Below are 17165 nucleotides of genomic sequence, written 5' to 3' on the forward strand. Positions count from 1 at the left end.
ATTAACTCTGGGGTATCTAAGGCATATTTACTGTTTCTCAGATTTACAGAAATTAAAGACTCCTCTGGAAAGCTGGATTTCAGCTTGCTTTCTCCATCCAAGAAGGAATATTGGGCGATGTTGGCCTACAACCGCTCCAAGCTCTGCAATATCCTGTTCTCCAACGAGCTGAACCGGCGCCTGTCTCCCCACGGGGTCACCTCCAACTCAGTGCACCCTGGAAATATGATGTATTCCTCCATTCACCGCAGCTGGTGGCTCTACACTCTGCTCTTCACCCTGGCTCGACCTTTCACCAAGTCCATGGTAAGTGAGCGCCTTAAAATATTTTGTGCATCTTCATTTTTTTTAAAATTGGGGCAGAAGAGTTGTGAAAATCCAGTTGTTTGTATCTACCTCTTGCCTTTTATAACCATGATCCTGGTTTTAATGGCAAAAATCATGCCAAGACAGTGCTCTAGAAGAGGATTCTTCAACCACTCAATATTTGCTTTGTCAGTCTTCTGTTAAGGAACCTTCTAAGATGGAGTGCATATATGTTTGCATATATGATTTTCACTGTGATTAAGTAGATCTTATGTCTTAGGTGTGGGATATTTAGAGCTATTTCTGTGCTCAGGATATGTAAAACATCAAAAAAATGGCTTTGGTTTTAAAGTGGAATATGTTGACTGCGTTTTTTATGTAAACAGATGCCCTAGTTAGAGAAGATACTCCAGACATTATTAATGACTGAGGGAAAGTGCTTTCAGTGGTAAAAGCACCTTCATTCATATTTAAAAAAAAGCAACAACCCAACAATTTTCTTGATTCTTACAAAGTGCTGAAGACAATGGGTGTTTTCCATTTGTCTCCATTGGATTTTGGACTGGAACCATGACATAATGAAAGGCTTTGCAGTTCTTCCATCGCCAAGGTTATGAGTCTTTATTATGTAAGAATTTGCAGCACCTCCAGCACTTGGAGGGGTTACTCTGATCCTTTGAACCTCTGAGCCAGTTATTTATAAGGAGTCCAAAGTATTTTTTAGGCAGAGAATGGCATTTACTTCATTGAGAACTGGCTTCCTTTAACTTTTCAGATGTTTTTTCATTACTTTTTCACTGACCAAGAAGGGTGTTCCCAAAAAGAGGAGCAGGGAGAAGGAGTCTCCCTTGAATGTTTGCTTCTATGAATCAGGGAAATGAAAAGATCCATACCCCTCCAGAATCTTAATTTATAGTGGGATGACGTGTGTGGTAAACAGAGGTGTTTAAAAATCTGATTTCGTGTCCATAAAAGAAAAATATTGGGTCTTCTGTATGACCTGTGGAGCAAAAATATAAATGCTCCAGTGCTGACCAGGTGTCAGTCAGGAGAGCCCTCACACCTCCAACCTCTGGCTGCATTTTGCAGCCTGTACATATGCAAAGCCTATTTGTGTCCACAAGATTGATATGTGAGTGCTCTGGCACCTTGAGACGAATAATAATATCTTTCAACAGCATGGTTTTTTTGACCAGGACCTATATAACCATGTCTCTGCTGTGTTAGGGATTGTTTGTAAAACAAATTCTTAAGTTGTCCTGAGAATGTGTGAGTGAATGTTATCAAAATCCTGTGAAAAGGATCCAGTCTGTGGATGTTTATGAATTGTTAGTTTTATTTACTCTGACATATTTTTACAAAGGGAAACTTTTGTGTTTGTTGCTCAGGGAATCTTATCCTCTAAGGAACATAATAAAACACTGATGTTAATTTGAATTCTTTGAAAGAATTGATAAACTTTTAAGTGTCTATTAATGGGTATTACATATAAGAGAATACAAAATATAGGACAAAGATATCAGCACTGAATAACAGTGCACTCTGGTCCAGCCCAAATCACTCCTGTTAAGTCCTTCATGTTTGTATTTCACTGAGGTTATTTGAATGTCATGATGGATAGGGGCTGAGGGTAAGCATCAGTTTTACAACTCATATTCTGATGTGAATTACATTCCCCTGAACTCTACCAATATTTCAACAGCCAGTAAAACTAGAAAAGTGCCCCTTCCTGGGTATGCAAACAAGCTGAGCTGAAATTCTCATCATCATCAGTGGAAGAGTTTCTATTTTAAGTCTTGTAGGGAGCAAATAATTTGCTGCTGCTGCTTCTTTTTTAGGGATTGTGCTGTTATCAACCTGGACTTTGTGGGGAACCTTTTCCTGGGTTTCCTTTCCGTGTTTCTGTGGCAGCTCACTTGGAGTTCAGATGAGTGTTTTGGTCAGAACGTTGGGAGTGATCTCAAAGCTTTACAGCTGCAGTCCCAAGCTGTGAGCTGCTCGTCCCTGAGCTTTCCAAGGATGTCTGCATTGCACAATGCAGCATGATGCAGCAGCATTTAGAGCAGCTCCAGCTGGGCTGGGCCCATCCCTGGAGCTGAGACTGGGGACAAGGTTGTGTGGAGAGAGGAGGGGTTGGGCAGCCCAGACAAGGAGCCACAAAGAGATGCCTGGACCTGTTTTGGTCTCTGAGGCTGTAGCTTCAGCTGCTGCAGCATTTTGGTGTGTGGAGAGGCCAATTCTTCCTGGAGCCACTTTGAAACTGTTTGCTATGTCCTGATCCACTGGGCTCCTGGAGTCTAATATATATATATATATAAAATATATAAAATATAGATAAAAATATAATACATATAAATATACATAATTTAATATATATTATATATATATATATATATATATATATATATATATATATATATATATATATACACACACAGAAACTGCAGCTACAAATACCTGATTCTAAACCCTTTTTGTATTATTGTGGTATCCAGGCAGTAGTTGGAAGTAGAGCAATGGAAACTGAAGACTATTCCCTTCTTTCCCATTCAAATATAAAATCCACAAGGATTTCTACATAGAAATTTAGAAGAAGTGTTTTGTAGAAGAAATAGTTGCAAATGAATTGCCATTTTGTGATTGAAGTAGCTCTACTAATGTCAAAAGGGCTCTTTTTTATTTACCATTAAATAGTTACACAATAAGTTGGAGATGTTTATATCATAATTAAATGTCAGTTGAAACAAGTGGCTACTGTGAAAAACAAATTGGAAGGGAAGCTCTGAAAGTAACTGTGTAGGCCATGCTTAAATTTAGCTGGTTTGATCTAAGGCTCTAGGGTTTTGGGTTTTTTCTTTCTACCTCTTTTACTCTCTTCTCTCCCTCTGTCTTCAAAAACTGACTTGAGAAAAGTTTGAGTTGGTTTTTTTTTGTTTTAGATAAATGCTAGTCATTCAGAACCCATCTGATTCTTCATTATTTACATACAAGACTAAAGTTAAGTATATTTATTGTAAGTTTCAAGCTTACACTTAGTGTGGTATCTGGTGTCACCCCCAGGTGATTTTCAGTGTACAAGGGCACATAAAATTATAAGCAGAGTGCCATTATCACACACTTGTGATAGTCTTACATAGACCCAAATATTTTTGTTGGCAGGTAACAGAGCAGAAAGAATATCATGTGTTAGAGTAGCAAGAGCTTAACAGATGTTTCAGTGAGCTGCATTTTCAAATCCTTTCGCATTAAGGAATGGCTGGGGCTTGGGGAAGTTCTGAGACTATTGGGTTACATTTCCTGTTGCAGTGCAAAGCCAGCTATTGTGCTGGAGTCCTAGCAGATGTGTTACCCCCTTTTAATGGTTGGGAGTAAAACACTGGTTCTGTTGCTGAGATATAAATTACATATATAAAAGCTCAACTTGTCACCTTTAAAAGCAGTAGAAGTAGTAAGACATCTCTGCCCCTCATTTTTCACTGTGTAAGAGACTGATGCTTGAAGTGATTTCTCCCTCCTCCCCCAAAGACAGTAACTTTCCAGAACTGGATTTTGTATTTAATGTATTGCTGTTGAAAATTATAAAGAATATTTCTAAGGCCCAAAAAGTTGTCTGAATGTCTAATTTTTGTCTAAACCAATGAATTCTGTTCACTGGGATATTTTCCCAGGGGTGTTTGAGGCAGTAGCTCTGTGCTGCAGTGTTCACACAGGCAGGAGCAAACCCCAGTGCCTACAATGGCTTCACTGGCTTTGCTTTTGCCAGAAGTTGCAAGTGTCTAAATTTAAATTCCATGTCTAAATTTAAATTCCATGTCATGATTTTCATGCACATCTAACATCAACTCAGAAATGTTATTCTGGCAAGAAATCAATCTGCATCTACAGGAGTGACTGCAACCTAATGATCACATCTGTTTGCTTTTGATAAAACCCCAAAAGAGGCTCTGCAGCCTCATCACCTCTTTGCTTTCTCCCCTGTCCTTTGCTGAAGAAGCTGGAATTACCCTTAGAGCTGGGGATAGGATTCCCTCTCCAAGCAAACATTTTTTTGCTGTTCAAAGGTCTGTGTGGGCTATGTTGAGTTGACGTTGGCTTCCAGTTCTGAATTCACAGTTCAGGCCAAATTCTGCCCTCAGCTGTGCCTGTCCAGCCCCAGAGCAGCCTGGGCAGGGTGGGTATGAGCCTGTTCCAGCACAGAATTTGGCTTCTCTTTCCTTCCTTAAGACACTGCTGAAAATGCATTGGGGTTTCCTGGAAAGCAAGAGGCAGCTCTTTTTGGAAGAACATCATATTTCAGGTTTGATCAGAATGACAGTTTCTTTTCTCAGACTGAGTTCTGGGCAGGAAGTGAAAGAGGATGGGAGAGTGAAAGGGAAATAGGCACCTACTGGATATTAGCACTTGTAGAGAGTGAATAAATCGCATGGGCAGTTCTCCTGGTTTATGGATTAATGCCTGAAGTGTGAATGTTAAAGTAATGCTAAGCCACAGCTCTTTTTTAGCAGGTTTGTAGACCTTACCTCCACTACCATGGAGGGACAGTTATTTTATTGAACCCTGGTAACATGTGCTTTCTTGCACAGAACTCCCATTTAAAATTGACTGAATTGGGTAAAAAGGCTTATGTGGAAGAACATTTTGATTTGTTGTAACAGGATTGTGAAGAGATGCCTCCAAAGTAGTTGTTGATCATTTTGTGTGTCCTACCCAGCAATAAAATGTAATATAAACTATTTTATTATCAAACTTACATTTAACCGATACATACTTTAACTTGCTGCTAAAATAAATGTAGCATGAAATATAAGGGCAAATTAAATTTGTCCCCTGTAACCTACACCACAGGGATGGAAAGTCTCTATGGAAACTTTTCCCTGTGCCAAAGTGAGCAGGTCAGGACTGCAGTGACCACAATGGTGCTCAGGGGCCAGGGAATTTCTGTGTCCAGAACAGCCCCAAAACTGTTTGGGGAGCAACTCTGGTTTTGTCTTGCAATTTCATGGAGGAAATAAGGAATTTCTTCCTCTCCCTGCCAGATCCTTGCAGAATTTCAGAATGCTTTGTCAAGTATGTGGGCTGCAAGGCAGGGAAATATTTGGTCCTTGATGTTTATGCCACTTGTAATGAATGCAAATCAATGTGCTGTGGTTATTGTATGATGATCCAGTGAACTGTTGCATTCTAGAAAGATACTCAAACTTTATCACTGGATATTTGAGATTTTTTTTAACTAGCACTGAATTTTGAATCACTTTTTATAGAAGAATAATCTCTAAAAAGTCTTTTTGGGGGGCTGTTCATCCTGGAGAGGAGGAGTCCCTAGTACTTGCAGTGCCTAAAGGAGCCCCAAGGGAGCTGGAAAGGGACTTTTTTCCAAGGATATGGAGGGACGGGACAAAGGGGAATGGCTCCAAACTGATGAAGGGCAGGTTTCTTTCCCTGTGAGGGTGGGGAGACCCTGGCACAGATTGCCCAGAGAAGCTGGGTGTAATGATGGTCTACACATCTGAAGTTCAGCAGAAGAAATATTTTTGGATGACGGCTAGTTTTTGTTTTTTTGACCCTTAAAGTTAAAATCCTGAGCCCAAAATTAAAATGGTAAATGGTAAAAGTAATGAAATTACACTATTGAATGTTGTTAATCCGTGTCATTTTGTGATTGTAACTCACAGAGCAAAATAAATTTTGTGGATTCTAGAACATGGTTTATCTTTCCTCACATTTCTTTTTTCAAGTTTCTATTTATGAATGGATAGATGTTCCAGAAACCCCAAGCTTTTGTTGGCCATGTGTAGCATAGATGAAATATGAATTTATTATTTTTTAAAAAAGAATGTAGCGTAGATCCTACGTTAGGGAACTATAATTAAAATGCTATTTCTTAATTGAGGGATGCAGTGCTTAGTTACCTTATTTCCCTAGAACCCCTTGGATATCTGAGATGCTTTATTGTACCATGGTCTTTTCATTTCTCACTCTATCATCTTTGAAGAGGTGCCATACCACTTTAAACAGTTCACCAATCAGTTTCACATGATGGATTCTCTTTAATCATTTACATCCACAGAAAGTCAAATATTCCTTAGGAAGCCAAAGTAATCTAACAGAATGTATAGTGTTTGTGCAGCTGGATATCTTATTTATTTGAAGTTCTCAGAGAAATCTCTTCTGACTTTACAAAAAAGATGGAAGAGTAAACAGCACCAGCGTCCAAGTAATATGAGCTAGAAAGTCCCTTCTTTTAGAGAAAAGTCATTAAAAAAGTATATTTGCAAGATCCAAAAATAATAAAGTATATCAAATGCAGAGTGCTACATAATGTTTTTTCAATATTCTTACTATTTTTACATGTGTGTATATATATACGTGTGTGGATGTACCTATATATCTACCAATCTATAGAGGTGAAAAATATACTTAAGTCTTTAATATAGTTCATATTGCTGAATAGGTGAACACAAAAAGAGTCTGTTTCCTGAAAAAAAGACTCATCTGTTTGTTTTTTACTGTGTGACATGTCATTTATCATGTTGGCATTCCCTGGACATAACTGCATAACTGAATTAACATTCCTAAAAACTTCCTTCCAGGAAAGCTATTGAAAATATACGTCTATGTACAGAAATATGAATATTTCTAGGCTTTTGGGAGATTTCCCACTGTGATGCTAATAGTGTTTCTAATTCCTGTCAGTTTCTATTCTAAAGTTTATCGTATATATATAGATATCTTTTTTTTTTCCTTCTGAGGAAGATTTGGGGGAATTTACTGGGATGGTTTTGTTGTTTTTGGTGTTGTGTGTTGGGTTTTTGTTTCTATTTTTTTTTTTTGGTGTTACAGATATCAGTGTGGTAAATTCCGGTTTTTTCTTCCTAAAGCCAAGACTCAAACTTGGAGGGTGTTCCTTGCCCAGCTTGAAGCATTGGCCATATTTCCATGATGAGGGAAATAAGTCTGTTGTTTGATGGGACTTTTTAGGGAGCCTGTTCAATTTTTCCACTGGATATTCCCTGGCATTTTGTACCTCCATACCTTCCATTGTAAATTACTCTGAGAATTATTGAAAGGATTGAGTCAGATGCTGGACAAATCCTCAACTTCTTTCTAGTGCAGTCCTAGTTATTTTATTGTATCTGTGCCTCCTTTCTAGGAGAGGGCTTGTGTGTTTCTAAATAAAGAGAAGAAAAGGTAATATATGTTCCAGAAAAATTAATGAAACCAAAATGTTTTCCTTACTTTTGTGTTAGTTTTGTTGCCAATACCAATGGGAGATGATGTGCTGCCCTGCCTGTGCTCTTGATTTTCTTAACCTACTCTCTTCAAGTCTGCAGTTTCTCACTATGGTTTTATCAAAAAAGGAAGAAAGTAGAATGAATGATTTTAAGAGTTGTTTAAATATATATATATGTATGATTCAAGAATCAAATTTAAGAATGGAAAAAGATTTGGCAAAAAAAGGACTCGAATCCATTTGACAGTTGGAATATTAGAATGGTTCTTTGTTCTGTATGTGTTAGATGACCTGAGTTTGTGTGATTTTCTTGTGAACAAGTAGCAGATTTGCACTCATTCCCTTCAGAGGGAAGGTGGTAATAATAATGAACCAATCCATTGTGCTTAATTCAGTGTAAAAGTGCATGTCAAATGATACAAGATTTAGCAGTTTTGCAGTAATCTGTATAAGGATTTGTAATCAGAGAATTTCTGAATTTATTTTGCTTTTAAAGTTTCTTTTGAGACTTGGAATACTTGAGTCATTTGGACTTTCCAACCTCTTTATTCTGCTGTTTCTGGGAAGTTGTTAGAGTAATAGCATCAATCCTATTTTAGCAAGGAGGATGTCAGTAAATATAAACAACATAGTCAAATTCCATCCATTATTTTAGTGACAACATGTTTTTGCAGTTATTAAGTATCACTATGGATATAGCACAGTCTTCATTGCATGGCAAAAAAAATCTATATAGGGTAGTTGAGGAATTTTATTAATTGCAAAAGCATCACCTTGAAATAAGATAAAGATAGCCATGCTGGATGTTGCATCTTAAATAAAAATAAAGTATCTTGTGATATGTGGAGGGAATTGCTTGTTTTGAAAACAAGATCTACTTGTCCCAAACATGCAAGATTGACTTGTCAGTGCTGTGGATTTCCATCTCTTCCAACATTGCTAGATTAAGGGCTGATATTTCCGAAAATGGAGGTATTTTTTCCAAAAAATGGAGTTGAGCAGTGTAAGAGTTGAAATGTACTGTAAACTCATTTTTAATGTTTGGTCACAGCATTTCTCATTTCTTTACTTTCTCGTAGCTGGGTGTGCACATACAGTAACTGTGAGACTCCTAACTGGATATTGAAGCATTTACTCGCATGTTGAGCACCAGGCTTGCTGTGAAAGGAATGGGTTTGAAAATCCTTGTGCTGAACTGGCACTTAGCACTGATTTTTGATTGAATGTTGTACCTACTATTATGCAAAAAATCCTGAAGAACACTTGAATTTAACAAGCTGGAGCATAAGAATACTTGGCAATACTAGGATTAAATTTTTCACTTAAGTTCAACACTCTTGAATGTAGGTATTTTTCTTAGAATTACCGTGTCTCTCACTGTAATCTATTAATGAATACAATTAGGGTTTTTTCATTTTGTGAAAAAATTGGAAACACAATTTGTTTCCACCGAACAGCATTACTATTAAATTGTTGTCCTGAATTGTCAAACTTGCATTATGATGAATATCACCATTGCAAGAAAACTAATTTAGCACTTCAAGTAAAGCAAGCATCTTGGCAATTTTTTATGATAATGAATTTGTAACAGTGTCATTTAGAATCTGATTGTCTACTCACATCAAGTAGCTCATCCCATCCCAAATAGTGTGGTTATCTAACAGTATTAATTATGGAGCAGTGGCATGATCTGCAGAATGGTACAATTGACAGTCAGGATTCCCATGGCAGAGCTGTGTCCTGCCTCTGGAGGAAAGGAATTCTCTTTTTTTATTACAGGTTACCAAGGCAAAGGTCCCAAATATCAGCAAGGTGGGCATCTGAAAAGTCCTTTCCCGTTTCCTCTTATGGATCACTGTGGTGACCATTCTGCTTGTAATATCATGGCATTAATGTAAAAATTTAATGTTATTTTTTCAAGCATAGCGACACTAAAATAAGGGTTTTCTGGGAAATAAATGTATTTTTGTTGGTCAAGATATCATGAGCAAACAGAAGTAATTTAACCAGTTCAAGGAACAAGGTGTTACCTGAGCTGAATGAATGACATTGCTTGCATTTGATGAATTACTATGTACAAAGTGAGCCTCTCTCTTAGCTTTTACACCAAAAGTGGTGATTTTGTGAGAAAAAATGATGTGTTGACTTCTTCCATTCCCTTGATGAGAAATGTATGTGAATTTTCAACTTTTAAAGGCATTATGGCAGAAAGTATCAACAAAGCTGTCAGTTCCACTTGTGATATATATTTATTGTCTCCCTTTTGGCTCTGTGTTTCTAAAGGAAATGTTTTCATATAGAATGTCTTTTTATCGAAACACCAGCTGAGCTTGCTTTGGTGATGAGGTGAAATTTATCATTATTGAATTACATATGTGCTTATTCCATAATCAGTAATGTGGTGTTTTAAATGGTCTTCAGCTAAAGTCAGTTAGGCTCCTTGGAACACAATCCAGACCATTGCTTGTCTTGGAAAATCAAATGCTCTGGGTGTCTACCCCTGGCCAGCAAAGCTGAGCACTGCTTGGGGCTTTTTCTGCTGCTAGGAAGGGACAGAACACTCATCTCAAAGTTTTGTCACTGTCCCCAGCAAAGATTCCTGTAAATGCAGTGTGACTGCTAATCTGTTCCTCTGAAATCATGTTTATGGTTGGTAATGAAATGTGACTGGGACAAATTGTGGTCATTGCTGTTCACTAGCATTATAAGAAAAAAAATTTCCCTCCTGCTTCTGTTCCCTTCTGCTGGCAGATGCATCCATGAATTAATGATATTGTAGTGGTCAGAAGCTGGAAGGGAAGGGTTGTCCAGACCTGAAATGGAGACTTAGACCTGGAATGAAGTCAGTCTATTTGTTTCCAGCATCTCTACTGAAATGTTTGTGGTCTGTTGTGCCTCAGTGCTTTGGGAGATTTTTGTGAGTCCTTCCCAGGCATATATTCTGAACTTATTTGGATGACTTCCTTACTGTTTGAGTGTCAACACTGAATGTCAGCAGTGAACAAATGAAAGCTTGTTCCATCTTCTTCCTTTGCTTTCATTTTCACAATGTGTATTAGGGTAAATGCTGTTGTGTTACAGCCATGGTTTTTCAAACTTCTGCCCTCCTCTGTGTAGGTGAGATAAATGAATTAGCAATTTTCTTTGGCATTATTTACTTCTGAAACTTTTTGGTGGCCTGGGCATTTTTGATGTTGTAAAATGAAGCTTGGCTGATAAGTGTTGCATCTGAAGAGGTGATTTTGCCGTGCTGTGGAGACAGTCAGTAAAGCCACTGCAGAATATTGCTGTATGGGTTTTGCAGGGCTGGAAATGGAGGTCTCTTGAGCTGGTTTGAAGTCTTTGCTGATTCTCATGTTTTTCTGTGTTGTTCCCTTTTCTCTGGTTTCTGTCCAGGACTGTGGTTTTGCTGTGTTTAACTGATGCCAACTGGAAATAGCAAAGTCAGTGCTCTCATTTCCCCCTTCACCAGTAATACCTGGCTAAAGGCTGTTTTATCTACTACATGATATTCATTCAAATACAAATAAAAAATTGCCTAGACCATTTAATGTTGTCTTTAAGAATAATAGATGAGCTACTTTAGAACATTTTATAGGCATTTAAATGAAAACCTTTATGGAAAGCTGTGGATTAATTTTCTCAGCCATGACATGCCCAAATACAACAAGTATTGTAGAAGAACAAAATCTGGGCTGCAGAAAACATTGCTACTTAAATCTATGTAAAAGCACTGTTACACTGACCTGATGTCATTTCCTGCCTTAACCATGTGTAAATGTGGTTTTCAAAAGGTAAAAATAAAATTTAGAAAGAGTTGAGAAATCTTTCACAATGACTATTTTAATGTTTGTAATTGTAACTTTTGCCTGAGATAGTAACAAAAATATTGAGGAGTAAATCATGGAGTTTTCTACAAAAAAAGCAAAATTTTAACATGTTCACTTGTTTTTTTTCTGCTGGCAACCAGTGGCTAAAATCCAAATTCTCAGGCAACATGTTCATAAATGCTCGCACAGAAGGAAAAATATTCTGCTTGTGTTCACTGTGCAAACAGCTGAAATAATGCTGATAGAAAAATAACTTTGAGATAATAAAATGTACAGAATTAAGTGAAGAATTTGCTGCTTATTCTAAATTTTCAGATGATTACCATATTTTCCTAAACATTTATATTGTGATTTTCTTTTTCAACAGAAAAAAATGTTTTGATGTTTTGAATGGAGCTGGATAAAAATGCCTTATTTTTTCCTTATTTCTCCCCTCTCTCCCCATCATGTCAATAGCTAGAGAAATAATTTTCAAATTACTACAAACAAATCATTGGATTTCAGGGGCAATCTTCAGTCTCATAGGTGACTGTTTCTGAAGTTTCCAAGTGTGGTCATTAATAGATTGATGGGAGCTGTTTCCCAGTTTTCGTTGCAGTGAATCTTAATGGCTGCCAATTAAAATATATTTACATACGTACTTACATTTCCCACCATAACGTGGAGCCTATAACATGATTTATACTGACAGATACTGATTGTTGTTTAATTCTTCCTTTTATCCGCACGCTTTTGAATTATGAATTATATCAATCCTTAAATCTTTGTTTGTTTTAGGGTAGGTTCTCTTTTTTTATTTTTGCCTCTTGGCACACCATATATGCACTAGCAAGTGCTCGCAGTTTCAGCTGCATTTAAGGAAATATTGTTGTAAGGCTTTTATGTGCTGTACTTCAATCAGCTAGTGCCAGCAGTATCCCAATAGAAAGACCCTCAACAGACCATTTTCAGCATTTTGCTGCAATTAAACTCCTCTGGTTTTAGCCCTCAGGCAATTTAGTACCTTTTTACATATGCACATTATGAACTTTTGACCAGGGCCTGGTAGTCATATATTAGATAGCAGCTTTTGAAAGCAGACTTAACAAGTTCCTCAGAGTATTGCAGCCAGAGTCAGTTGTGGAAAAGGTAATTTAACCAACTTGCAGTGAGGCCATTCAGAATTGTACTGATGATCCTAAATATGTCTCTTTTTTTTTTTTTTTTTCTTGTTTCCTCTGGAAGCTGGTAGCAAGAGCTCTCAAAGAATGTGATTGATCTTTTATTCAGTAGCTAACGAGGGCTGTGATTCTATTAGTGCTCTACAAGGCAAGGGAACAGTGATTTAATGAAGTGTCTGGCGAGCTGGTCATAGATTTATCCTGTTGTCTCTAATTTGCAGCGCCGGTGCGAGCGCGGAAGAAGCTGCAGTGGCAGTGCCATTAGGCAGGTATTTCCTTAGCAAATTGTTGTGAGGTCAGGTGTGGTGATGTGGGGAAGGCAGTGCAGGAGCCCTGGGTGTCTGGAGATGACAGCAGCCGCGCCGAGCGCGCGCTGGAGCGGAAAGGGAGGATCAGAGGTCCGGCCGCGAGCCCCCCTGGCCTGTGCAGGAGCAGATGAACTGCCAGGGAGCACTAATAGAGCCATAATTGGCCATTAGAACGGCAAAGGTGCAGTAACATCTTCATACAAAGTGCAATAACATCTTCATGCAAAGGTGCAATAACATCTTCATACAAACTGCCTGGTGCCAGACCCGGTGCCAGGTGCCGGGAGGTTCCGTGGGAGGCTGATCTGGTAAAGCTGATTTTTGTTTTTTTATTCTTTAAAAACAAGGCAGTGCTTCCTAATCGCTGCAGTACAACAGAAATATGAGAGCATCAAAACTTGAGTTGCTTTAAAGTGACATTAATGTCTTCAGTACATTTACTTTGGCGTGTAACCTGTCAGTCTTACTCAGAAATGATGCACTAAAATTTGCCATGTAGCTATGGATAAAATAATATCATAAAACCTTTCGACTTTTACTTAATTAGTACTAAATAATGCATTTTATTTCTGTCAACCAAAGGCTACTGAATTTTTGTTCTGTTTTTATTTGCTAACCTGAGATACTCTTCTGGTGATACCTGTAGTGTTGCACAGCTTTTTTCAGCATTGTTTTTCCACAAACCTCTGAGTTCAAGTTAGCCAAAGGCAACTATTTTCAGAAAGAATTTTTCTTTGCATGAATTGTTTGGTAATTTGAGAAGGAAATCATGATATGGCTTTATACATTGTCAAGAGGATCAGTCAAATATGTCAATCCAAAAGTAATGCAAAATAATGAAGCAGATCTGATGTGTAGTTCTGTCCTAGCTGGACACAGAACAGTAAATAAATGAATGGTTTTGAGATTTCTGGGGCGTTTCCTGGTGGCAGCTGGAGAATTCCCATGTAGAAAAGTGGTCAAAGCTGAGAATTAGAGGGTAGGGAGAGATGACATTTTTAGTCCACTTCTGTTTATGTAGTTCTCATAATTGGGATCTCAGCCTTGTGTTCCAGGCTTTGTGCATAAAGGTAAAGAAAAGCTTCTGGCCCAAAATGAATCAAATCTGTTTTAAGGGAAACTGCAAAAATCTCTTGTGCAGTGGATGAAATGTGGATCTTGGCAAACAGCAAGGAGACAGTACCATGATAACTTTTTTCCTTATATAATTATAGCACATGCACCACCATATAGTTGTCATTGTTCTCAGATGGATGATTTTATCTTTGGAAATTAAAATTTCTGCAGTTGCATGAGCCCTTGAACCCCTGTGAACCTGACACCCTGTAGGATGTCATCTGGGACCCCTGTTAAATATACAGACACAGTTAGTCTAGAAAAAGAGATATTGGGCTTTTAAATGAACAGCAGGAGGATTTAAAACAGTAAGCCAAACTTTCTAATTTCCTAATATTGACACTTCTGTCCCTCCCAATCTTATTATAGTATTATTCTGTGCTGATCTACCATTTCATCAAAAAGTCTACAATGGAACTAAAAATCTAAGCCTTTTAGCCCATAGATCATTGCACTTGGTAAATGGCTTATTGCAGATTAGATAATGTGGTTCATAGCACATCCAAATCAATAAAAGGCTAGTCTGAACGTAGTAAAGTGCTCTCAGTCTGATTCTTTTTATTAAGTATATCTGCCATGAGCAAAGTGAAAATTTTAGTCTTTTTGCTTAACTTGATGTAAGAAAAAGGCATTGCTTAAATTTCTGTATGGTTGTTTTCTTTCCTAGGGAAGATCTGTCCCACAGAGTTTAGGGTTTTTTTGAATCAAAATTAAATATATTTTCTGAAAAATGATACAATTCTTATATTGGCAAAATTCAGAGCTCAGTGGTTTGGTGTTCCCAATGATCCCATGCTAGAAATGAGCCCCTAGCTCTCACATTTGTCAGATATTCAGTGGTCTCTGTGAAAGAAACTATTTTATAGCTGTTCATCCAAAAATCATCAGCAGAAACTTTCAACTTCAGCAACTAATGGAAGTGGAGAAATGTGAAAGAAATATTTTGAAGGTAGAGTGGCTGATTCAATAGCAAACAAGGAATGGTGTTTAATCTAGGTTGGGAGAGGCCCAGGATTCACCAGGAATTTGGGCATGACAGGGAGGATGTGGTGGCTCTTTCTGCTTTACTCCATGAGTGTTCCTGTGCTTCTGAAGGGGCAGAAACACAGAAGGGTATTTTTATTTATCCAGGGGAAACTGAGGAGGCTGGTGTATGTGTGTCAAGGCTGTATGGAGAGAGTTTTTACCCTTCTGCTGGGGTTATATTAGAAACCCATAAGAATGGTGGCAAAACAGTAATTAATGTCTCTCTGCCTCTACTTTCCACACACTTTCACTCATTGCAATTTTTTATTTTCCTGTTTACATCCACGGCCTGACCTGCTGAGGAGATGCTGAGCTGCTGAACCAGGTCAAGAGCTTGTCTGGGTTTTGCAGCTTGGCTAAAAAGGAGTTTTAAAGCTATATTAAAAATCCAGTGAATAGCTTGGAATTTCTTGCAAACAATCAAGTCAGATAAACTGTAATTGTCTGCAGAGAGATGCTCTTAACTTACCATTCTTTGACCATGTTATTGACCACTATGTGTTTGCCCATGTTATTAATAATTTATCCTTTGAAAAAAATCTATGTGCATTATAGCCTTTGATCTCAGAAATTTCAAAGCTGAACGTGCTATTTCCCTTTTCCTTTTGCATTTTGTCTTTCTTTATAAAGAAGAATTTTTAAAAGAGAAGAGAATGAAAAATAATTTTTAAAGTTTTTCTCTTTATTTTGGTGGCAGAGCTTCCTGATGACACCCATCCCTGGTAATGAGAAATGTACATTAATACAGTAAGAATATATATGAATAAAAAAATCAAGGCAAGCTCACTGTACTTTGCAGATGAAAATGTTTGAAAACAAGACTTAATGCATCTAGTAGATTAAAACAGAAATTAAAGACTTTAGAGTAAGAAGAGATCAAAGGCTGTCTTTTCATTGTTCTTTTTATTGTTTATTGACTTCAAAAAGACTTTTTAGTTTAAGCTGACTTTAATGTCTCTTGAATGCTCTTTTGTAAAGTGACTTTGAAAACTCGTGGATAATGTCTTCATTAAGTGGGAAAAAATCTTGGTAAAAATATAACTGTAACTTTGCTTTCATTATAATAGGAATAGATAACACTTTGCTTAATTAAGGTCTGTTTTCCCTCTGTTCAGAGTTTTACGACCATTTTTTTCATTGAAATTAGTGCTGATAAAAGCTTGAAGTAGACACTGCTAAACTGAAACTCTTAGTTTTTCAGAGAAGCACAGGGATGTGAGTTCTCTCTCTGTATTTGTTAATCAGTTAATCAGGATGTTGTCGTGTGTATGTGAGCTATTTTAGGAAACAAAAGAAAAAACAAAACCCAAAAGCATATTCAAGTTGTATTGATTTAAAATAAAGCAATGCTGCTTGTGTTGTTGAAAATGTTAATTTAGAGACTTTCTGCTCTCATTCTGTTTCCAAATGTCTGTGCTTTTCTCACCAATCCCTGATGACTTGAAGTATTTGGATTATGTTAATACCTGTATTAATAATGACAGTAAAGATCACAAATCTGTGGTGGCAAATGAGGAATTAGGAAAGCCTTGCAGGAGAACTTCTCTGGGGAGCAGTGAGGACTTTCCACAGTATTTTGAGGTTTAAAAAATGCACTTCAGGAATAGGACTGCCTTAGCCTTCCCCCTCCCAACAGATCATCTTTCTCTCATGGTTCTGTGGGATTTTTAGATGGACACTTTTAGATGGAAAGGGAATTATCATGGTTTCATGAAATGCACTCCATCTTTTGCGATAATTGAGATATGTATTCATTTTTTGTTTGCTCCTCACTTGTCTGGAATTTTGGTACAAGAGGTTTGGAATTTCTGACATGGGTTTCTAGTGCAGCTCTGATGTTTGTTACTCTGGGGGTGTTGGACAGTCATTGTGATGGTAATTTTATGATACTCACCCTTCCCATTCTGTGTATTTCTGCCAGGGCTCTGTGTGCAATTCTTGGGCAATCTGCTTGGCTCTTACTGAGGATCAAAAGATTCTGATTTACAGTCTGCATAAGTTGTTTGCAAGACCTTTTTAGGTACTTAAAAAACTCAGCAACTCCTTTCAACGTGATAGCTGAGTTGCCAGGGTTTTTTTAATGAAAAATGTGTGTTGCATGGTTTCTGTAACTGCCTAACCTTGCTTCAGCTTTAAAGGAGGGTGTTTTCCTTTTCTTCAAAAGGAAAACCAAAGCTACACTTGTTTC

At 37.5% G+C, this 17165-nt stretch overlaps 1 protein-coding gene across 1 annotated transcript in view; it reads left to right on the top strand.

Annotated features, from left to right (window-relative positions):
• The window catches only part of WWOX (WW domain containing oxidoreductase), a 473269-nt gene that overhangs the window by 108107 nt on the left and 347997 nt on the right, over positions 1-17165 (top strand). The window contains exon 8 of the mRNA XM_058034427.1: positions 42-306. Coding sequence (XP_057890410.1) covers positions 42-306 — 265 coding nt within the window. The remainder of the gene's footprint in view (positions 1-41; positions 307-17165) is intronic.

The sequence above is a fragment of the Melospiza georgiana genome, chromosome 14, assembly GCF_028018845.1.
Source record: "Melospiza georgiana isolate bMelGeo1 chromosome 14, bMelGeo1.pri, whole genome shotgun sequence".
NCBI classification, from domain to species: domain Eukaryota; kingdom Metazoa; phylum Chordata; class Aves; order Passeriformes; family Passerellidae; genus Melospiza; species Melospiza georgiana.